We start from the raw sequence: 23,540 nt of genomic DNA, 5'->3' as shown, positions 1-23,540 counted from the left end.
ATTAGCAGGACAAAGCTTTCAGAGCAGCCACAGCAGTTCTTTGTCTTCATGATTAGGCCGTTAACGCAACACACACTTCTCCAGTCCCTCTGCATTCACTTAAGTCACATCAATTCATCTCTCTGTTCGTCTGTCACCCTCACCCGGAAAAGCATCTTCATCTTTTTCTTTTCTTCTCTCTTGTGCTTTACTCATATCTGTTTCCCCTTTCTACATTTATCCACTGCTTTTCTATCTACAATATATAGTGTGTTTTTCTCCCCTTCATTCACTGCCATTCTCTCCATCTCACAGCCCAACTCCTTTGCTTTCTCATCATTTTCCGCCAGCCCTGGTGAGAGCGCTTTGGATAATTTTCTGCTATGTTAGTGCTGCCTATCCACCGTGGACCATTCCTCGGTTTCTTTTTAACTTTATTTACAACAGAGTATAAATGTTTGCTGACAGCACACCCTCAGCTCACAGCAAGACACGTACACAGCTTCTGTTGAAATACACAATGCATTTTCTTCCGCAGTCACACAGTAACAGCAGGAGTAGGGACGAATGCTTCCCCAAAGCTTCTGCTGAGCACTGCAAGCAGGGCAGGATGGACACAAGCTCTAATTGATTCCAAGGGATAAAAACTGGTCTTGCAGCGAAACAAATTAGATTAGTACCAGTTCCAGCTCTGACACGACGACAGGGATACCGTGCAAAAATGACTCAAAGCCATTTTATTCTCGGTGGATTCGTTTTTTTTCTGTCCTTCTCATATATCCTGCATAGCCTTGCAGCCAATTTCTTTGTCAGTGGCAGGCTTTTACCGTGGCCTGTAACCCCTTCCCAGGGATGAAAAGCCACCTATGACAAGTTTTTTTTTTTCCTGACCAAAAGAAACTTCAAAATTATTTGATTCTCCATTTGTTCAATCCAAGAAGGCCTTGGAGTCTTTGCATTGTATCAGAACCAAGCCTTAGCCACACTGGCTTAAAGTATAATAATAATGTAGGAATATGTAGAGCTGGATGATATGGACCCGAAATCATATTTCTCTACTTTCTGGCTGAATGGTCAAACACAAACTTAACTGCTGGTTTCTCACTAAGGGGCCAATGGACTCTTCAGGAAACTTTAGACAATTTTGCAGATTTCATTCAGATGTTGGATGATTTCACTGGGTTAAACGTTTTCACTCAGTTGGGGACATTTCAGTTTCTTTAAATTGCAATTTCATGAGACACAATACAATTGCAGTTGACAGCATTGGACATACTATCAGGAGCTAAGAAACATGGTGATGTAAACAGTAGAAAGCCACGTCTCTTAAAAGTACATGGCAGCACAACTTAGGTTTAAAAAGTTATATCTGCGCAAACAACCACACCTCTGGAACAATGTCCTTTGGACTGGTTAGACCGAAGTTGAAAACCAAAACACAACTTACACCAACTGTCAAGCACGTTGGTGTAGGAGGTGATGATTTGTGCTTGTTTTGCACCCACAGGACCTGTGTATCTATCAAGAACTCTTCTGGACACCAAAGTATTATAGAGTCAAATCTATCTGGCCATCTATCTGATAGCTAAAGCTCAGCCCAAATTAGGTCATGAAACAGGACAATGATCACAAGCACACCTGCAAATATAACAGACCAATTCTTTTCTATTTCAATCAGTCGTTGTTGATCAATGGTCACGAGAATTTGAACAATTAAGATTAAAGAACTGACCTCTCAGACCATTCTTCCTTCAGTTAGCTGGTTTCAGTCATTATGCAAATGCACTGTTTATAAGATTGGGGAAACCTGCAGTCAGCTGAGACTGAAGACGTCACTTGGATGAGTGACGAAATGTTTTTCCCACAAAACGCTACGTCCAAATGAACAGAATCAACTTTTGGAGATTTACTTACCTGGATGATTGCGCATGCATCAAGACATTACTTCAGGTTATGATTGCCAAAGGTGGTTCTAGAAGCTACGGAATCATGTTGTGTAGTATGTAGTTCTTTGAAAACTTTCTTTTTCAGGACTCTGTACTGCCATGGATAGGAAGTCACTATCAAAACATAATTTAGCAGTTAGCAAACATAAAGCGTATGGTGTATTTAGAGCTGCTTTGCCTGTCTTCCCTCAGCTCTTTGCAACAACTCACCACAGTTTTGTCACATCAACGAGACTACTTAAAAAATTGTTATTTTTACCTCAAACTACACAGCGGTTACTTGGCTACAAATGCCTCAATTACTTACTGTGTGACTTTTGTACTATAAAGAGTTGGTATGACCTGACGAGTTCAAATTGACAGTGATAGACCAGCAATTTGAGTTTGAAAAGAGCAATTTCTTCTTGTTGCCATCTTGCTTCCACAACTGAACAGACTTGGTCGACTGTTGCTACACATGCAATGGTTACGTTCTGTTTTATTGCACAGTTCAAACAGTACCGTGTCTCTTTCAACACTACAGGAGAACTTTGTGGATCAGAGATGAATAGGGAGAGGTAAAGTAGGGGCGGGGTTGTGCTCGTAGAGAGTGCAGTGACAGATGATGCAAACACTGGTACAGCTTTACCGAAGGAAGACTTAATGTCACTCAACATCAAACTATTTCTATAAAAAGGTAAAGTATCGATATATCTTGCGAATATGATATGACAATAAAAATCCGGTCTTGAACTCGTTCAGGGGAAAAAGTTAAGTTCATGTTAGCTTGAGTCCTCAGATTCAACTTCAACTGCGAGCCCAACTTTAAATACTCAAGTTACTAAAGTAAGACTGATGCTTTGTTTATCTGACTTGGTAAAATCAAGCTGAAAAATATTCAAAATCGCTTCAGAGAACTTGCTGTGGAGAAACTGGGTCATGGCTCAAGTAAAAGTAATACGATTCATCGCAGAAAGATAATGGAAAAAAAATGAGGCACATTTATCAATTTACTTTCGTTGGCCACTTTGAAATGTTTTCTTCTGGTCTCTGCCAGTAAATGTATTTTATAAAAATAAACTTCAGGTTCAGGCCTCTTATTCAAAGGCTGTCTAACCAACTCCTGTTCCTCCTGAATCTTTACTCCTGTCTACTGGCAGCAGTGCAGTAAAGTAAAAGGTCACATTGACATTGTCTTGGATTTTCTGACCCATACTGAGCAACAGGAAGTGCGTATGTTGCCTATTTAGACGTTTGCATCAAAGAGAAAAAAACAAAGAAATCCGTCGCTGTTATTTAAAGTCTATTCCTCCTGATCAAATCCATGAAAAGACCAAAAAGCTACATGTTTGAAGTTACAATCACACATTTTTAAAGGCATCATACTTGCTACACTAATGCTCACATTGAAATGTTCCTGCACTGATGTGACAGCAACAAGAAAGCTGTCATGTTTTATTCAGCGTGAATGTAGCTTTACCATGAAAGTCAGCAAGATGGAAACTAATGCCCACTTGTTCACATTCCTTCAGATTACCTGCAGTAATTTCATTCATTTAACACTTTAGTTTTTTCCATTACACCCACACATTAATATGTAAATATGAAACACGTCTGATCATGCCGGGCACATCCCAGACAAGGTCATGAGCGCAGAAAGGCAATTAAAAGGAGGGGATTCAATATTTTCCTATGAATAAGGAAAGAAAATAAATAAATAAAACACTTTGTAAAAACAAGGACAGCTTGTATAATCTGAAACCTAATTTTCCCCAAACTGGCTATTCTGCTGTCTGGGCACTTAACCTGAAGCACACAGCAAAGTGACAATGCAGCGTAAAAAACAGAAAGCGCACATCTGTTCTTTAACATAGGGGGGGGGGAAAATCATATTAGAGTTAAAATAAGAGAGGTCAAAGGAACAGGCAAGTGTGTTTTTACTTGTTCTTACTTGTGTGTGCTGACTGAGGTCCAGAGTGGAGAATTGATCTCTTGGAGGCTCAGAAGTAGTAAGTCTGTGAATACCAATCAGCGGTAATTAATAGCAGCTAATGGACTCTCTCTGTTCTCGTCTCTCTTCAGTCTCCATTTATTCCTTCCAACGTTTCTCTCTCCTTTTTATTATGCAGCCATAATGCACGCAAAGGGGAATAATTATTATTTTCTCTGTAGCTGTCCTTGCTATATGCTCCCAGACTGACATTTCAAACTTCTACATCACAAGTGGCTTTTTAAGACGTGGAAGTGTTTTGCGACAGCCTAATAAAGCACTTTTAATGAGAAAGGTTATTTAACTCCAGAGATCCAGACAAAAGTAGAGAAACAGTCTTCGTTGGAGGGAAAAAAGGACAAATCAAAAAGCACATCACTTAAAGCCCTCTGTACCCCCACATTATCACTTTTAGATGGCAGGGTTTGATGCAAAGCATATTGTGGAAACCTGAAATTACGAATCCAACCTTTCAAGTACAAATGACAAATGGTAAATGGTAAATGGCCTGCATTTGTATAGCGCTTTTCTAGTCCATAGGACCCCAAAGACAAGACAATCTCGTTGCTCTGAAAATTCTAATTATTTCAAAAATATACAGTTGTGAAAAATAAAACTGAGTACACCCCAAGATACAGAAGCTTGTAGAACCACCTTTACAAAGTATACATTATTTATATCACTTTCAGTTTTTTGAGATTTGTAGGCATCCATTCACACACGGCTCTCTTAAGGTCCTGGTATCCTTGTTTGGTTTTCACCAACTTTGCAAACCAGAGCCATGCTTCATGTTTTTGCTTTCCATTTGAAATCTGCCCAAACAAGTCATACCTTTTCAGCACTTTTCTGATGGTATTTTCATAAACGTTAACTTGCAAACTGAGGCTTGTTAAATCTGAGATGCATCTCTTCATTTTCTCTAAGCATTTACGATTTTACCTTGTGGTGAACTGCTATGTCCACTGTGATGTCATAAATTTTTTTCACTTGTGAATAATATTTCTACACTGTATGATTACAGATTTTAAATTGTTTAAATAGCCCTATAACCTTTGAGATTGATGGGTGGCTTGACACCAGAAAACTGCCAAAAAATATATTGTTTTGCAGAAGTTGTCACAGTTGCTGACGATTGCTTCATCCCGAGCACTTAGGTCTTCAGGTCAGAGGCTACTGGTGGTCCCACGTACTAGATTTAAAACACGTGGGGATCGGGCTTTTCAGGCACTGGCACCTAGGCTGTGGAACTCTCTGCCGTTGTCTTTACGCTGTCTAGACTCTACTGACTCCTTTAATAAGCAGCTGAAGACATTTTTATACAAACGGGCTTTTAACTAATTTAATTAATTTTAACTTGTATGTCTGATCTTATTGTAAAGCACTTTGTGATTTTTATCTGTGAAATGTGCTATATAAATAAATTTTACTTACTTACTTACTTAATCAAACACGGCAATTGGTGAATATTAGCCTTACTGACAGTGACGTTGACGTGACGATTAACAATGGCAGAAGCTGATATTTATCAATTGTCAGATCAATTTCATATTTACTAAATTATCAAAGATGGAATCGTAACAAGTTGAAATCTATTGTACTGTTAAACCTATTGTAACAGTAAATATTTTGACATAATCATCTGCAATTTTATTTATTTATTTACTAGCATTGGCACAAATGGGGGAATAAATATGGTACATTTTTCAGTTACCATGCTGTGTTGTTACTTCTATTAAATTTCTCAATACTAACAAATGCAATGTTTCTCATGTTCTCCTTCGCCTCAGTGGCTCAAAGTTCAACCCACATACCTGTCACTCATCTATCACCTAGCCTAAATAAAAGTATCTACAATATAAAGCTTCTCTTTTTAAATATGTGTTTTGTTTTCCTTTTTAAATCAATATTTCACTGTATGGCAAACATAAGTAAACATATTAGAACAGTTTCTTTCCTACTTCAAGACGTGAGAGCTGATCACAAAGGTGCAGGAAAAAAAAAAATCAAAAGCATAATCCCAACAACAAAACGGAGCTAAAGCAGGATGGAAATTACCTGAACCAACTGTATGCCTTTATCAGTCTCCTTGTCGGTAAAGGATATGTCAGATAGTGAGCAAACAGCCTCACTACTGATGATTAGTTCATGTTCATGTTTTGTCAATGAGGACCTGAACTGAAGTGCTATTTGGGGAGGGCTGGTCGAGGTCTGTGATGCAGCAGCAGCTGATCTCATGGTTCACTCACATTAGAGTAAAAATAGGACTGCAGAGGTTGAGTGTGCAACACCCTCAACCTTTGGGTGACCACTTTTGATCGCAAAGCAACTGCCTCGCACCTGCTCCCAAACAATCATGGGCCATCTCAGACTGACTACAACCAAATGATCAGCAAAGGCTTGCAAATAACTGCCGTCTAATTTGGAAATTCAGACAGTTAATCATTTTAGTATCACTTGGGATGGGAGTTGAGAACCGGTTCTTGGAGAGAACCAGTTCTCAATTAGTTCCCAGTAGTTCAATTCCTTGCAATTCCTATCGATCCCACTCATCTGTTCCCTTTACACCTTTGCTACAATTAGCCAATTAGCAATTTCATTTCGTGTCCCAAAGGAGAAAAATAGCTGTCTGAATATGGAAATTACTTTTATTATTATTATTGCACAAAGAGACGAGAGCACAATGACAAAGTGCAATCTCCGTCCAGAACAGATAAAACTGTAAAACTGTTTATATTCTTAAAAGGTAATTGTGAGACAATGCTTTCCACATAATTTCACAGAGACATGCAAACGTAATGTAATAAGTAGTGCAACAAATTACTTTCTCCTCGGAGTAATTTAACAACATACTGCATTACTTTTAAGAAAAGTGTTCTGTTATACTTGTAATTCATCAATTTTTTTGAGTAATGACCCCAACGCTGATCACAACAACGAGGTGACATGCACAAACATTTGAAAACACAGCATGCAATTAATTTTCTGCATGTTTTATCTTTAATATGCTTTCTTGGAGATACGGGTGACTCCCAAAGCAGAGCTAGTGAGACCCCAATGAGACTCATTAAGGACATTGATAAGGAATCGAATCAGTAAGTGATAACGATAATGGAATCAGAATCACTAAATTCTTATAAATTCCCGTCCTTAAGTATCACAAACCCAATAGATGTGATTTCTAAAATTACCCCCAACCGTTCAGATGCATCAACATCACTTTGAAGTCAGTAGCTGACTGTGAGTGGTCACTTGTGCACAAGAGCACAAGATCACTAGAGATGGTTGGAACGATTCTGATCCATGCTACCGTCTCCAATCACTACCTTCCCCAGTGTGACGTTAAGTGTGTGGCACACTGTCACCTACGAAGGACAGGCTACTGTCAGAGATTTAAAGAGGATGAGGTGGAGTCAGCTAATTCAAGTAAAGAGGAGGAAGAGAATAAAAGACAAATGTCAGAAAAAGAAAAATGAAGAGGCCAACTGGTGTACAACCCGAGAAGGACGAGACATAACAGGGGGCACAGGGACAAAGATGACATGTCAAAGAGAAAGAGCGACACGGAGGGCTGATGTACAGATGAGAGGTGGATGGAGTACAGGCTGTACTTGCAAGCTCATTAAACAATGCAGTATCTGATGGGTAAAGAAAGAAAGCAATGGAGAGAAACTGTCCCAATCACTACTGCCTGGCCAGAAAAAGATCAATCATCAATGACAAGGAAGATGGATGTAAAGAATAAGCCTCCTGGTGATCCCAAGTTACCCACAAAGTAATGATGTGAAACGTCTCAGCGGGGGTATTTGTCAATTGCTCATTTGCAGTATGCTCAAGGAAAAGTTTGGGAGTTTGATCACATGGCTGTTGGTGGGACGATCTGGCAGGGTGGGTATCAGACCCTAACTCAGGTACTGGATAATCAACAGATCATTTTATTGGTTTTAATTGAAGAAATAATATCTGCAGTCATTCTGAATATAAGCAGAACAGCCCCCTGCTAGTCTTTTTTTCTTTCTCATGACGCTAATTACTTCTGCAAGTGATCATAGGATTAAATTGGGACTAGTCAAGGTAACATGCTTATACCTTAACCAAAAGTAACAATTTCCTCTTATTTCTAGACAGTGCGCTTTTTTCAATCAATAAAGCAACTGTAGTGATTTTCTTTAAGGAGAAGGGAAATACCTCAACGGGGGCAGAAACACTGTGTATGGAGGGGAAGAAGAAAGCTGCAATAGTCCCATTTCGACTTCAACATGTCAGTTCTAACAGCAAACACTATCTTAAAAAAGCCTAATATGGGCTAGGCTGATGTATTTTACTGAATATATTTTAAAGCAACTTTTTTGTCTTTGTCTGAAAAGTTAATTACAAGTCAACACACAAATGAACTGAAGTAGAAAAGTCAGTCCCTTTTCTAGTGAGCGCAGAGTAGATCTAAAGTAGCTTATTGGAGAGGTACTGAAAACACTTGAGTTATTTTTATAATGAAGACAGGTAGAGTAACAGTAAAGCCAAAAGGTTTTAATGATCTTGGGAACTTGTGGACAAGCGATGGTAAAATGAAGCGTGAGATGGACAGGCAGAAAGGTGCAGCATCAGCAGTAATGTAAGCACTGCGCTGGGCCGTTGCGGAGCTTTTGATTTACAAAGTCAATCTACGTTCCAACCCTCACATATGGTCATGAGCTCTGGGTAGAGACTAGAAGAATGAGCTCTGTGGCCTGCCTCAGCCTTAGAGATCGGGTGAAGAGGTTGGCTCCTTTGTATTAAAAGGAGTTCAGCTGGTTTAACCCTCTGGGGTCCAGGGTATAATTGGCCGTTTTTGACTACTTTTGATTTTACCTCTATATTTCACCTTTAAAATATGTTTTTCTTGCCTTTTTTGGTATTATTATTTTCAGCACAACCTCAAATATCTGAAATTTGAGTTATTTTTTCATTTTGGTATACTATATTAGCACAGTTGATCTAAATTCAGACAAAAAATTCAAAATCCGAGTAGAAAAAAGTTATATTTTTTACTGTAAAACCCACAAACATGTTTAACGAATCATTTTCATAACTTGAAATGCAAATAGAAATTGTACATTTCTAAAAATTATGCACAAGTTTTGCAAACAACAAAGTTATATGGTACTATTTACCTAAAAATGCAGCCAAGGCCTCAGGTGTTTTTTATATAACCATTTAAATCTATTTACTGAACAATCAGGTAGAATAGACTTTATTGTCATTGTACAGAGTACAACGAAATTGGAGTGCCACTCCCTTGGTGCAAGATAAATAATAAATATAAATGTAAAATATAAAAAGTACAATAAAATAATCGCAAGTACTCAAACAATAGTAAGTACGATATATACAGGATAGCAGCATTAATATAATGACAGTATGAATAGCAGCATGATATAATGGCAGTGACGGTATGGTATAGCTAAGCAGGTTCAATTGTTTTTGTGCTTATTTACTACGGTGGTAGCTCTGGGAAAGAAGCCATCCCTGAATCTGTTTGTCCTGGTTTTATGTGACCTGTACCGTCGGCCTGACGGTAATAGTTCAAACAGTTGGTTGCTGGGGTGAGAGTGGTCCTTAATGATATTGCCAGCTCTGCTGAGGTACCGAGAGTTTGCAGTGGCCGTGGTATTTGCAGTCCAGGAGAGGTCATCAGAGATCTGCACGCCCAGAAACCTCATGGAGTGTACCCTCTCCACGCAGCTCCCGTGGATGTAGAGTGGGGCCGGGTCTGCTCTGCCCTTCCTGAAGTCCAAGATAAGTTCTTTAGTTGTCGTGGTGTTCAGTTGGAGTTTGTTAACTGAACACCACTCAGTCAGTCTGTTGACCTCATCTCTGTAGTCCGACTCATCCCCCCTTGAGATGAGTCCAACCACTGTGGTGTCATCCGCGAACTTTATGATGGTGTTTGAGAGATGGGTAGGGGAGCAGTCGGATGTGTAGAGCGTAAACAGGAGGGGACTCAAAACACATCCTTGTGGAGACCCGGTGCTGAGTGTGATGGTGCTGGACCGGTGGGGGCCGAGTCTGACAGACTGTGGTCTATTTGTCAGGAAGTCCTTGATCCAGAGGCAGATGGGGGTGGAGAGTCCCAGGTGAGACAGTTTCTGGACCAGGATCTCCGGGATGATATGATTGAATGCTGAGCTGAAGTCCAGAAAGAGCATTCTCACATAGCTTCCTCGGTGCTCCAGGTGACTCAGCGCAGTGTGGAGCGCTATGGTGATGGCGTCCTCGGTGGATCGATTTGTCCTGTAGGCAAATTGGTGGGGGTCCAGAGTGGGAGGCAGACCGGCCCTGATGTGCTGACAGACCAGTCTCTCAAAGCACTTCATCACTACAGGCGTAAGTGCAACAGGCCTGTAGTCATTTGGGCTGGCCACAGCTGACTTCTTGGCGATGGGGATGATGGTGGAGGTTTTGAGGCAAGGCGGGACGGTGTTTGATGACAAAGAAAGGTTGAAGATTTTAGTGAAGACTCCGGTCAGTTCGTCAGCACATGCTCTGAGAACCTTTCCATGTATTCCATCAGGACCTGCCGCCTTCCTGGGATTCACTGACCTTAGAACACACCTCACTTGATGCTCCCTGAGTGTTAGTGTGCCAGTGCTGGGGGCGGGTGGAAGTGGTGTGACAGCTGAGGGCCTGGTCGTCTCAAAGCGGGCGAAGAAACAGTTTAGATCCTCAGCCAGCGAGGCATCAGTCCTAGATGTCGCCTGGTTATTGCTTCTGTAGTTGGTAATGTGATTGATCCCCTGCCACATTTTTCTGGGGTCGTTGTCAGCAAAGTGATCTTCAATCCTCCTCCTATAGGCAGCCTTAGCTTTCCTGATGCCTCTACTCAGGTCTGCCCTGGCTGCCCTATACGCAGCCCTGTCCCCTGACTTGAAGGCAGTGTTGCGGCTTTTTAGGAGGGATTGCACTTCACTATTCATCCAGGGTTTTTGATTTGGAAACACCCTGACCCTTTTGTTGATGGTGACACTGTCAACACAGTTCCTGATGTACGAGAGTACAGTGTCCGTGTACTCCTGGAGGTTGTGGCTGGAGAATAAATCCCATACAGTTGTTGAGAAGCAGTCCTGCAGTTGAGAGAGGGCTCCTTCAGGCCAGGTTTTTATTGTCTTTGTCTGGGGCTTTGTTTTTCTCAGCAGGGGGGTGTAGGTGGGGGTGAAGGACATGCAGAGGTGGTCAGATCCAGCCAGGTGGGGGAGGGGTGTCGCTCTGAAAGCATGCCTGATGTTTGAATAGACATGGTCCAAAGTGTGCTCTCCTCTCGTAGCAAAGTCCACAAACTGGACAAATTTAGGAAGCACAGTCTTTAGGCACGCTTTGTTAAAGTCGCCGGCGACAATAAAAACCCCATCGGGGTGGGCAAGCTGTTGTTTGTTTATGGTGTTGAGCAAGAGGCTGAGAGCCGTGCCAACGTTAGCATCCGGCGGTATATAAACAGCTATCACAATAACTACCGTAAACTCCCTCGGGATGTAAAAAGGTCTGCACGAGACTGCCAGAACCTCCAAATCAGGAGAACAGTGCGTGTGAATGATCCTGCTGTTACAACACCACTCGTTATGCACGTAAACACATAGCCCCCCTCCTCTGCTTTTACCTGAGTTGCTGTTTGGTTGGTGTTCTGCATCAAAGAAGAAGGCACACAAATGATTTGTGCCAGTCCAAAAAAATGTAGTTTGTGTTCAGTATAAGACAAAGGAGAACACCACAGGCCTAAACCCTGCAGGTCTGACAGCAGGAGGTGCATCAGTCCAGTTTTCCATGTGGGAACAGCTTTTACACTGGAATCTGCCTTTGACGGCTTTTTTAGAGCAAATATGAAATTCAGCAGTCTAACTGACACACAATACAAGACAATAACTACACAACACACTAACTACAGCCTCCAAACACGCTAAACGTCACTAATGTCTCACATATGAAAACTCGCTCTCTCTCTGTCTTTCGCTCGCCCGCTTTCCGTCGCGGGTATCACTCCTAAAAACTTCCCCTTCTCCCTAAACAACCAAATGTCACATGTTGCCTTATCATTTTTTTGATTGGCTGACATGGTAAACTCTAACACCAATAGGGAAAGAGTGTTTTTTCTTTTTCTTTTTTCACTCGCAAGCGGAGAGTGTTTGCTAGCGCTGTCTGTAGAAAATGCAGTTTTACCGTTCTTCCCGCTGTAAACGCCACTGTTTTGTTCAGAAAAAAAAACATCGCGTGCATTTTTTATCACAACTCTGGTTTTACGTGGCCCATCGACACAATTCAAAAACTGGTATATAGTTTGAAGTCCGCACTTTCGACCCAAGTTGAAATGGAGACTCTGACGTGCTGCATCTCATAGCTGTGTCGTCTTAAATTGGTCATGTGATTTTGACGCGCCGGCGCGTCCAGCAACCCCAGAGGGTTAAGCTAGAGTGCCTCCTTTGGAGATTGTTCACACTCAGAGGAGACTTCAGGGTAGAACCAGAACCTGCTAGAAGGATTATATATATCATCTAGCTTGGGGCCCACCTCAGGATCCTCCAGAATAAGAGGAAACTTTGCTGAGGACATGTGGAATACCCTGCTTAGGCTGGGATCACCATGACAGGATCTTGAATAACCAGAGGGAGGATTTAAATGCTAAAACCTCATGTTTTAGCATTCACCACATCCTGTTATTTGACACCTGTGATACACAGTCCATCGTGAATCATCAAAGGTTCATCCTGGTTAATCTTGAAGTCCACAGCTCACTTTCAAAAGGATTTCAACGTGAAATACTCTGTCCATCAGAACTTGTGCATAATTGATTTAATAGGCTGCCCAAAAGTCACATTCTCATTCACCTTGTGATAGAGAGCAGTGCCTCAAGGTTGTACTAAAAATTACTTTGCTTGATCATAAAATGCTAATCCATCTGGTGTTTCTCAGGATGTCTCAAAATGACGCAGGACTTTGAATCAGGCCTAACAAGTCAGCCGAACCAAGCAACAAACACAGTTTAAAACCAACTTCAGGAGCCACTGACCATTTAGCAACAGGCTAATCTCACAGCAAACCTGTGCGCACTCTCCCTTGTAACCTGATAAGGAATGTAATTAACTTGCTACTCTCTAAGCTTTCATACTACAAAAGCATCTTAGAGTAATGAGGACAGATTTACCTCCAGCTTTTTTCTTTCCTTTGAAGAATTTACATTTCTATCAGAACTAATTCCTTATTTCTGTGCAACTGATACTGTTAAAGCAGATTCTGACAGGCTGTGCATACCAATCAGAGCATGCTTTAACAGATGAAACATGTCATGTGGTCGAGCACAAGAGTCTAACACAACTGAACTTCTGCAACCAACAAGAAGCACAACACCAGGGCTTTATTCATCAAATACTTGTCAGAAACGTAGGAAGTGAAGCTGTCCATGTGAGTCTACCCCCTAGTGTGACGTGAGTAGTTGTGTCTGATGCTTGCAACAGACTGAAACAGCAATCTGCAGATTTCCCTGGCTGTGTGTGTGTAAAAAGAGCATCTGGGGAGCGCCTGAGTAAATTAACAGAACAAAAAGCTGGCAGTCCACACGGGTCTGTCTTGTTGTGATGTTCATCCTGATCAGGAAACCAAACTGCGAGATGAACTTCACAAAAGATAAACAAAAAAAACCCCCAAAACTAATTCGCAGATGTCATCTGACAGAGTTGCTTTTTAAAATTACAACACAGTGTGAGGGGTTTGAACCCACATTAAAATAAATATATCAACAGAATTTTTTTGCCTTTCCGTTTCACATCCCCAGCTAACAGGGGACAGACTTTCCTAAGAGCACCCTATTGGATGTGGCAGAGCAGTATAGCTAATTTATGGGTCAATATAAACTTCCATCACTGCAGACTGAAAGCTGTGCTGGCCTGCGGCAGAGAAGTGGAATAGAGCAGAACCTTTAAATCTAAGACACACAATACATAGGACGAGGGAAAAAGGTCCATACCGTCACGTAGAGCACGGCACAGGCTACAAATAAAAAACACAAGTACATACGTTCACAATAACTCTCCCTGCTCATTTTTTTCCTGCAGCCTTTACCAAACCCAGACCATATATTCAATACTAAAACTGTCAGTCAGTGCATCCCATTAAACGCATCACTTCCTACAGTAATTACAACAGCGCAATCCTTCCAGAATGGCGTGACGTGCAGAGACAATGTAACGGGATGATAGCGTGGGTAATTAGTGTCTACTATTAAAAACATAATTCACGGTACAAACAAGATGTGGTGATTTGTTTGAGCCGAGCCACAAACAAAACCACCGCAGGATGAAGGGAACTCGCAGTGGCGTGGAGACTCAGACTGCCGGTGATCAACTATTTTCACCGGTAGCTATATTTTTTCGCCTGAATGCGTCAGCAGATTATTTTTGAAAATGACACATTTTCAAACTGACAGGTTTAGCTGTCCTTGTAAATACTTTACTATTGACTTTTTCACAGAAATGTCACAACACACATCTGCCTCTCCTGAAAAGAGTCACAAGCAGTCCATCATCATTTATGTTTTCAGCTCTATGCTAGATCTGTATCTGTTTAGCAACTTCCTAATTGGAGTTTTACCTTCCGATATGTCATGTCACACAAATATCTAATCAGACAATCATGGCAGGAACTTCATGTATTTAGCCATGTAGACATGGTCAAGACGACCTGCTTCACTTTCAACCAAGCATCCGACTGGAGCAGAACATGACATGGTTGTTGGTGCCACATTGGCTGGTATGAGTATTTCTCTGAGTCTACTGATCTACTGGGATTTTCCCACACAACCATCCCCATGGTTTACAGAGAATGGTCCAAAAAAGAAAAAATATCTAATGGGTGGCATTTGTCTAGTTGAAAATATCTTTTTGATACCAGAGCTGAATGGCCAGACTGCTTTCAGCTTTAAGCTAAAAAAAGATTGGAAAAAGAAAAGTTGCATGGTCTGTTGAGGCTTAGTTTCGGCTGCCCCTTTTGGACGATAGGGTCAGAATTTGCTATAAACAACAGCATGGATCCTTCCTGCCTGGAGGTTTAGTATGCTGGTGTTGGTGCAATGCTGTGGTAGTTTCTTGGCACACTTAAGGCCCCTTAGTACCAACTAATCATTATTCAATATGCCACAGCCTAATTGAGTATTGCTGTGAAGTGTACCCATGTCCTGATGGCTGCTTCCAGCCAGATAACGCATCATGCCACAAAGCTTAAATCATCTCAAACTCATTTCCTAAAACATGATTATAAGTTCACTGAGTCAAATGAGAAAGTAAGTTAAAAATAAATCATGGGTATTACTGTTCTGCGTCTATTTCAGGTGGCTCTCCATTGAGTTTTTTGTCAGCTCCAGGTGTTGCTCTAAACCTCAAGCATCGCGATAACTCTGGCAAATTAACTTTGAGCAGTTTCTGTTTGCAGTTCTTCCAGTTATCACATGGAAGCGTAAATCACACTTGAGCCTAAAAAAATTTAATTAAATTAAAATGTGTTCAGACTTGACTGAGTTATGACTTTGGGCAGAAGTAGCTTAAATGCCTTAATTACCTTCATGAGCCCCGTGTCACAGCCACTGCTGCAACTGCTGACTGTGCTGACTGTGCTGGCGAACGGGCCAAATCAGCATGTATAACCACACAATAACGACATTCATGTTGCTTGTAAATACCACATGCAAGATCTTTGCTTGACATCCCTTGTTCTAAGCAACTCACATCCTTGTTATTCTAATTAAAGGAGTTCACAGAGAAGAACATTTAAAAAAAAACAAAAAACCTTTTCCTGTGAGCTTCTGTGCGAGTGCGCAGTGTAAGCTGCACTACTATACTCCCAATTTGGAAGCAGGTCTCAGTCGGTTTGTTGTTTACATTATTAGCCTCCTCGAGTCATTACATAAAGTATAAGCACACTTAATTAAGTCTGCAATGTTCGGTAAACATTTTCTATCAAATATACTGTGGAGCGCCTTGTTTTGACACCGCACTGCTCCTCGCTGTAGTATCTCCAGGTTCATCTCATTTACCAGCGAGGACCAGCACGGTGATGAAATTCAGCGTAAACACAGAAGCGGGTGCTGATTTAGAGTCAACATCAATACCCAGAGAGAGCGAAAGTAAGAGAATATAAAAGTCTACTTACTTAAGACTACAGCGAACCAAAACATTCGGATCCATACGAACCCACAGTCTTTCAACCTTTGCGATCTGAGTGATCGCTGTGAAACAAGCGCTCTGATCGTCAAAATAACACATATGCAATGCCAACAAGTGATGATAATGAAAGGAAAGATGTAAAAAAAAAAAGAAAAAGAAAAAGAAAAAAATTGAGATAAAATAATAAAAAGGGGGTTTTAACTATTTATTAAAAATATATATTTTTCAAAAGCTCCTCATTAAAAAGCTGTAACTATGTCCCAGTGGTTCCTCTACCACTGAATAGGTGTAATGAGTCCTGCTGCTTTTATGAGCTTATAACAATGAAAGAACCAATAATTAGCTTGAGTTTCACAGCAAAGTTTTTTTTTTGGTCACTAATGCGCTGCAAGCTTTTTTCCCCCCTTCTTTTGCTTGGAGGACGTCAAAACCTGTTTCTACTGCCTTACCGTAAGGAAATGATTTAATACATAAAAAAGGGAAAAGTCAAAACGATTTGAATGTTAGCTATTAGTTTCTTGTGATTTCAGTCTAAAAATCTAAATCTCACATCAAGCCGTGTAGGAAATGATGATTAGGGTGTTGCAGCGGCTAATACATGTGGACCTGCAGTGCAAAGTTCTTATCAATTTGCTGCTGTTCATGATATAATTCTGTGAATAAAGGCAAGGAAAGAAGGAAAAATAAAGGACTACAGAGAGAAAGGCAAGCGAGCAAAAAAAAAAAATTCAACACAATTCAACAATGGTTTATTGAGTGACTGATCGATGAGTGCAGCTTCAGCCAAAAAGACTCAACGGAGAAAATAAAAAAGAGAGAACAAAAAAGACAGCAGAGACACGACCTCGCTAACCACAAACTCCAGCCTTGGAGAGAAGCAAAACAAAGAAAATGGGATGTAGTAACCAATGGGTGTGCAGTCCACACTGAACACAAGAGCAGCGCAGCCTTGTAAAATGAGAGCGTGACAGATAAGGCAGAAAAAAGGTGATGCTGCCTGAAACCTTGGGAGAGAGAGGAAATGAAAGTTGTGGGCACACTTAGCGTGAAGACAGGAGTAGAAGAGCGCTGGGAAGGCACACAAGAAACTATGAGCAGTACACACAAGCAGCCTGCACAAGAACACACACCGTGACAGAAAGAAACACATATTTGCTGTTCTGAGTGTACGCAGCGTTTAAAGGACAGACAGGAAACTGACCTGTGAGCACGGCCTTGGCGGAGGGTTCAGCCAGGTCCAGGGCGGACTTGCCGTCCGTGTTGCGGATGTTGGGGTCGGCTCCATGCTGCAGTAACACTGTACAACAACAGGGCAGACAGAGACAGTAGCTAAGCTCCTGGACTGACACACAAACTCCCCGACACACACTTCCTCCCAGTCCACCTCCTGCTCCTCCCGCTGCTACTGTTGAACCACATCCTTCTCCATACACTGCTCGTCCTGGACCTCCTCCTTTCTCTACCACTTGATCCTCAGCTATCCCTCCCGTTCCACCTCCCGCGGTTGTGTCTCCTGGCAGTGCTCCTGCCAGTCCCGTTTCACATTTCTCTCCTCCTTCTCCAGCTGCTCCTCCTCTGTTGCTAGTGCTGCTCCCTCGGCTGCCCCTGGCTGCCCCTGCCCTGCGACCCATGCTGCTGATGTAAACAGACATGCCACAACAAAAGCAAGCAAAAGCTACACTACAACACACCGCCAGAGAGAAACAGCGGACTTAACAGCTACGTGACCGGCCGCAAAACACATCACACTTCCAAGAATGAGGAAGGGAAGGCTGTGATTAAGCTGAGAATATAAGTTTAAAAAATGAAATGAAAGGGAAGAGAAGAGAGGCTACGGCTAATCGAGGCAGCAGCAGCAACAGCGACGAGGCGGGCAGGCAGTGCGAGTGGAGAGACTCTTGCCTCTCCAACTGACTGAGCGATGCAGCGGAGAACAAGATGAGAGAGGAGAGGCGAAGAGAGGAGGGGACATGAGAGACGAGGAGAGGGAACCATGGGATGGGGGGGGGGCTTAGAGTTGGAGTGGATGGGAGAGGTAGAGGACGAAAAGAGGGGAGGAAGAGCAAAACAAAACAAGAGAGCTGGAAATGTGGGGAAAGGAAAGGAAAGGAACAAAGCAAGGTGAGGCTAGAGGCATGAGACTACCGAACAGGTATGAGCTGAATAACAAACTGCTTGCGCTTTTTAAATGAGCCCTTTTGAGGGTGCTAATGTCAATACTCTTACTGACTTCCTTTCCACAACACTTCCCACTATTGTGAGTGTTGAACAGTTCCCAGCGCACATGCCCTTTGTACACTTGTGTACACTTGAAACCACCCAGCTTACAGCCGACACAGAAGAAGAGGAGAGAAGCAGGCATCTTGGTACATACGTGCACGTGCTCTCTCTCTCTTTCGGCCCCGGCACTGACGCAGACCTTATTCACCCACTCACCCCTCAACAAAAACATGATTTAACTCTGCGCCAATCCCAATCCAACAGTGAGAGTATAAAGATGTGCCCATACTCTGCCAGAGAGAGAAACGACAGTCTGATGCACAACCATACAGCAACGCAATCTCACATTCACAGCCTGAAATGCTCATGCATCTTGCAATACGGTCTGTGCTGCTTGTAATTCATTCACAACTGTCAGCATCTAATTTTGAGTTCAGTCTCCAGAGGACGTAGTTGTGCTGTAACACCTGCAAAAGCCCACTCTGAACGACCCAAATCCTTTTTTTAAATGCTAGATTAGTTGTCAGGACAATGTTACATTTGCAACAGTTACGAATGCCTCCGATACCTGTGACCATTCAGCAAACAACTTTTACAAAAAATGAGCACAGAGATATCTCCTTCTCAGCCTGTCTCAACTAAAGTGGTTTTAAGATGTGTAAATGTAAGTAATGCAAGTGGGAGGTTCTACTTAAAACACTTGCTATTTAGCTTCCAAGACGATAATAGGGTAATGCCATTTTGCAATCATTCTCTTGTCATTTTGTGCTATAAATCCAGTGTACTCCGTTCCCTTCAAGTGTGGCACCTTCATCCCTCCCTAAAGGTCTCGCCCCCTACAAAGCTGTTTGCAGGTTCAAAACAGCTTGAGTCAAAAACAGAAAGGTCAAACCAATTCAGCTGTTTGAAAACCTTTGGGTCCAAGGAGTCGGATGACGAACAAGAAATACGATGCATGATTAACCCAAAGCCAAGAAGCAGTCCTGTTTAATGATTTTGGTGTCAATATTAGTTAATCTAATGATTCAGAGTTTTGCTATAATCCAGCAGCCTTTTGTTGCACAGAGTTCTCTTGGAAACACTTCACAGTGAAAGCCTTTCTTTAAGAAAATCTTTTGCTTTTATCTGCTCAAAATGCACATCATACAGTAAAGATAAGGAGGTCTTTCTTCTGCTCCGTCACGGCGGGCCACACAGTGATAACTGGGAAGTTGAACAATATGATCTGAATAAATGCATGGAGCACCAAATTACGTGAGGACTGTTGTTCTGAAAATATTAATTAAGAGGGAGGAGAAAAAAAAATAATAAACTGCAATTTCTAAGTCATTTATCTAGACAAAAATACCAATTATTTTCTCAAAAACAAGAATTGTTCAAATAGATAAAAGTAAAAAACAGTCTCTTTAAAGATGCCACTTCAGTGGAATTGTGACGGCAACGTTCGCTTTTTTGACATTTCCTAAACTAAATGATTTTCTATTACCTTCAAATAATAGAAAAATAAATTGACATCAGCCTTAGCTGGATGGTTAAGAGACATTTTAACCAGAAAAGCTGTCTCCACCCATCAGGCTCCATGGATTCCATAAAATAAAATGCATGGATAAGGATCCTCACAACTCCATGCATGCATGGATACAATCACATTGTTTTTATCAAATAGATCATTGTGGTTCATTAATGCAGCACCCAGAGGTGGATGGCCCTGTAGTGGTTTATACTCATGGTGTTGTGGTTAACACATTCAGCTAACACATGAACAAGTCCCATTTCGAGACCGGGAAGAGACACAAATCCCTGGGAGATTTCCGTCAGGAAGGGCATGAGGCGTAAGAAAAACCTGTGCCAAATCAAACATGCGGCTCCATCCGCCGTGGCGTCCCCTCGCGAACAAAGAAGCAGTGGAAAGAATAAAAATAATCCACATACGGAACTGTCATTGGAATCACTGGAAGCTATCGTCTTCAGCATGGCTGCCTCAGGATCTGAAATATCCTCATGTCAATGTGATTTTCTCTTAACCTTGAACCTGAAAATATGCAAGTCGAGTAATGAGAGATTAATTTCTTACTTCTTACTTACAGCGTCCATCACGCTGAGCTGAATTTACAGTCAAATCAGAGCTGCTAAATCTTTAGCCTGGCAGGATGACAGGCTACTAAAACGCTGTCCAACAAGCAAGAAAGCAAGACCATGTGATTTTTGTTTACATGCCTCGGTTTGGTTGTAACTTTGCAGTTTGGGCTGCAAACCAAATCTTCTCTGTCCCTTTTCTGGTCCACATCTGACAATATAGATGCAGTTTTAGTGCATGTGGTGGGCTGGTGGGTTTATCCAAAAACATGTTCTGGTCTTGACTTGTAACAGTTCAAAAAGGAACCTCTGTGCATAATCATTTGGTAAGCTTATGTAAAACTAATCCCTGTAAATTAAAAGCTCAGGCTTCAGGCATCTCTCTTGATTTACAATATATTTTCAAGTCCTGTGCCAAAACTGACATCAGATCAGGACATATTTCCTCATACGGTAATCTCATGCAGTGCCAAAGTATAAAAGCCCTGGGTTCTGTTTATGGAAGCCAGGCAAGGGGCAACGAATGAGAACTTTTGGGGAAGAAGACCTTTGATAAGTACAGAACACAGAGGTCATTTCAAAATTGTGACTTGTTCAAAACATACTTGATTAGAGTCTTGGAACAAGAATGTGGAGCTAGAAATGAGCATAATTGTTTTTATTCAAAGACATGGAGTAAAAAGCGCTTGAAGCAAAGGTTATGTCGCTTTGATAACAAAATTTAATCTAAATTACCTTTGCAGCTTTATTAGATCTATGAAAGCACTGTTTAAAAATATATTTAAAATTAACAGACATCAGATCATCTGTATTTTAATTTGAATTCTTACTATGAAATCTTGCAGAAAATCTATTCAGCTTTGCAAATTGTGCAGTCAGGGACACACACATCCAGGAGAAGAATGGTGAGTGGAAATGCGGATTGCATTTTTCCTTTGTGCCACAGGCAAGAGAAAGAAATGCTTTTGAGGATGGCAGCCAGATTTTTAAATTACCTCACCACTTGATTATGTGACCTGGAAATATTTGCCTTCTGAACTGGCAGCAAACAACATATTTATTAGGTTCTTGGTTCAAAACAATTATTAGGCCGTGTTTTCTCAAAATGAAGGCACTAATATTTACTAAAGCGCCTTTCGGTGCACTGTATAACAGTGTATAAGGACACAAACAACTAAGGCTGCTTGTGTCCTTGAAATAATCCCCAAAAAGTCTGCATAGCATTAAGCCTGATCTAAACAGATTTAGCCTGTAAACATTTTCCAACTGCTGTCTTAAAAGCTTGCTTACTTGCTTCATGAGGTTTTCTTGTATATATACACTATGTCAGAGTCAGAAAACTCTGACTGTACAAACTTTATAAATCTATCGTTTCACCCTGAAGAATAAAATCTGAGAAGTGATTATTGGTATAGCAAGTGTGCCAAACTTTTCATATTAGGCTGCAAGTTTCAGTTGCTGTTGCAAATGAGCAAATGGCATGTTCAATCAAATTCAAACAACATATTGCTTAAAAAAAAAACATATTTGCATTTTGCTTGAATAGCATATTACAAAATATTCTCTGTTTAGCTCCATCTACTACAGCAGGAGTCGGCAACCTGCGGCTCTTTAGTCCTTATAGTGCGGCTCTGCGCAGTTTGGGAAAATAAATTAGAAGTAATTAGCTGAAGTGTATTTTATTTATGTTAGTTCTTTTTTTTAACTTGTAATTCTAAATTGGAAGATTATTGTAATTTTGAAATAAAAAAATAAAATTATATTTTATTATTTTTTCATCGCTCAAAATAAGCGTCACACTTGCGGAAGCCGGTGTACCGGGCGAAACGCCGTGCATTTATCGAGACTTTCAACCCCAGGTAGGCCAGTTATGGATCTTCGGATCCACATTATGTCAGCAGCTGTTCTCCACCGTGAACTTTGTTAAAAACAAACACCGCTCACGCCTCACAGACGACAGCTTACAGTCCTGCGTAAAGATGAAAGTGACTTTTACAGCCCCAATTTGCAGACGCTGTGCGCAGAGGTTCAGGAGCAGAAGTCCCATTGTAAACATATCACGGCAGACCCGACGATGTTTGCGTGAACACGCTTTTCAGCATCTCTTTATTGACCACTTTTCACACACGGTTGCTGACGCATACAGCCGGCTGTAGCTTTTCAGCTCACAGCCAACACATACCAACAACAGCATAGACGGCACAGACGTTAAGGCGGCGAGGCGTGATTGCGGGTGCCGCTCAGGTGCGTCCTCCTCCCCTGCAGCGGCGCTGCAGACCACGCCCCCCCACACACATTAACCAGGTAAAATACATATTTAGGCAGAAGTTTGCAAATATCTATTTTTCATTTTTCAGCAGCATAGTGCTTTTTTTCGAATTATTTTTTAAAAGTCATGTCAAGGCTCCAAAAGCCCAAAGGCGACATAAGGGTGGCGGCTCACAACAGTTTATGTTTGCTGGATCATTTTAGTTCAGCTGGGTGTCTTTCCTTTTGTTATATTTCTTTAAGAGTTCAAAATGTGCTAATTACATAAATAAAATGTAATTTTCTCTGTAGCACTTCATGGATTTCATAAGCAACACACCTTAGTTGTTCACACAAAGCATAAAGGTAAAAAACAATATATACAGTGTTATCTTTATTTTAGATGTCAAAAACTATTTGCGGCTCCCAGTGTTTTCTTTTGCATGGAAACCGGGTCCAAATGGCTCTTTGGGTCTTAAAGGTTGCAGACCCCGGCTACTCTCACTGCGATATTTGATCGAATGCAAACAACGTCAAATTTGATTAAGTACAGTACGGGGACAAACAAAAAATTGTGTAGTAAAGACGGGCACTTAAACACATCTCTAGAAAGCAACGTGGGAGGAGGTCAAGGTTATAAGACAGTCACTGAAAAAGAGAGGGTCACACAGCTGGTACTGTCAGCTGTTTTAGGACCTTAAATCAAACAGTCTAAACAAACTGTTGTACAGACCCTAAAGCGAAACGGATGTTGGGGAACCCTAAACCGGGTGCTGTGGACACTCAAAACTGGCTGTTACAGAAACCCTAAACCAGCTGTTACAAAGATGCAACACCGACAAAGAATCTTTTGGCTGTTATAAATGCACATATCAATTCATCAACAAATAGCAAATATTAGCCAATACATCAGTGCGGCTCTGTAAA

At 41.4% G+C, this 23,540-nt stretch overlaps 1 protein-coding gene across 2 annotated transcripts in view; it reads right to left on the bottom strand.

Annotated features, from left to right (window-relative positions):
- The window catches only part of LOC113025921 (tankyrase-1-like), a 112,550-nt gene that overhangs the window by 80,350 nt on the left and 8,660 nt on the right, over positions 1 to 23,540 (bottom strand). The window contains exon 4 of one of the 2 annotated variants that reach the window (XM_026174178.1): positions 17,272 to 17,367. The exons of the other annotated variant lie outside the window; for it this stretch is intronic. Within the exon in view, the coding sequence (XP_026029963.1) occupies positions 17,272 to 17,367 (96 nt within the window). The remainder of the gene's footprint in view (positions 1 to 17,271; positions 17,368 to 23,540) is intronic. 2 annotated transcript variants of the gene reach the window in all.

The sequence above is a fragment of the Astatotilapia calliptera genome, chromosome 7, assembly GCF_900246225.1.
Source record: "Astatotilapia calliptera chromosome 7, fAstCal1.2, whole genome shotgun sequence".
In the NCBI taxonomy this organism is placed as follows: Eukaryota; Metazoa; Chordata; class Actinopteri; order Cichliformes; family Cichlidae; genus Astatotilapia; species Astatotilapia calliptera.
The sequence above is the reverse complement of the archived record's forward strand: the minus strand, read 5'-3'. Positions and strand labels throughout refer to the sequence as shown.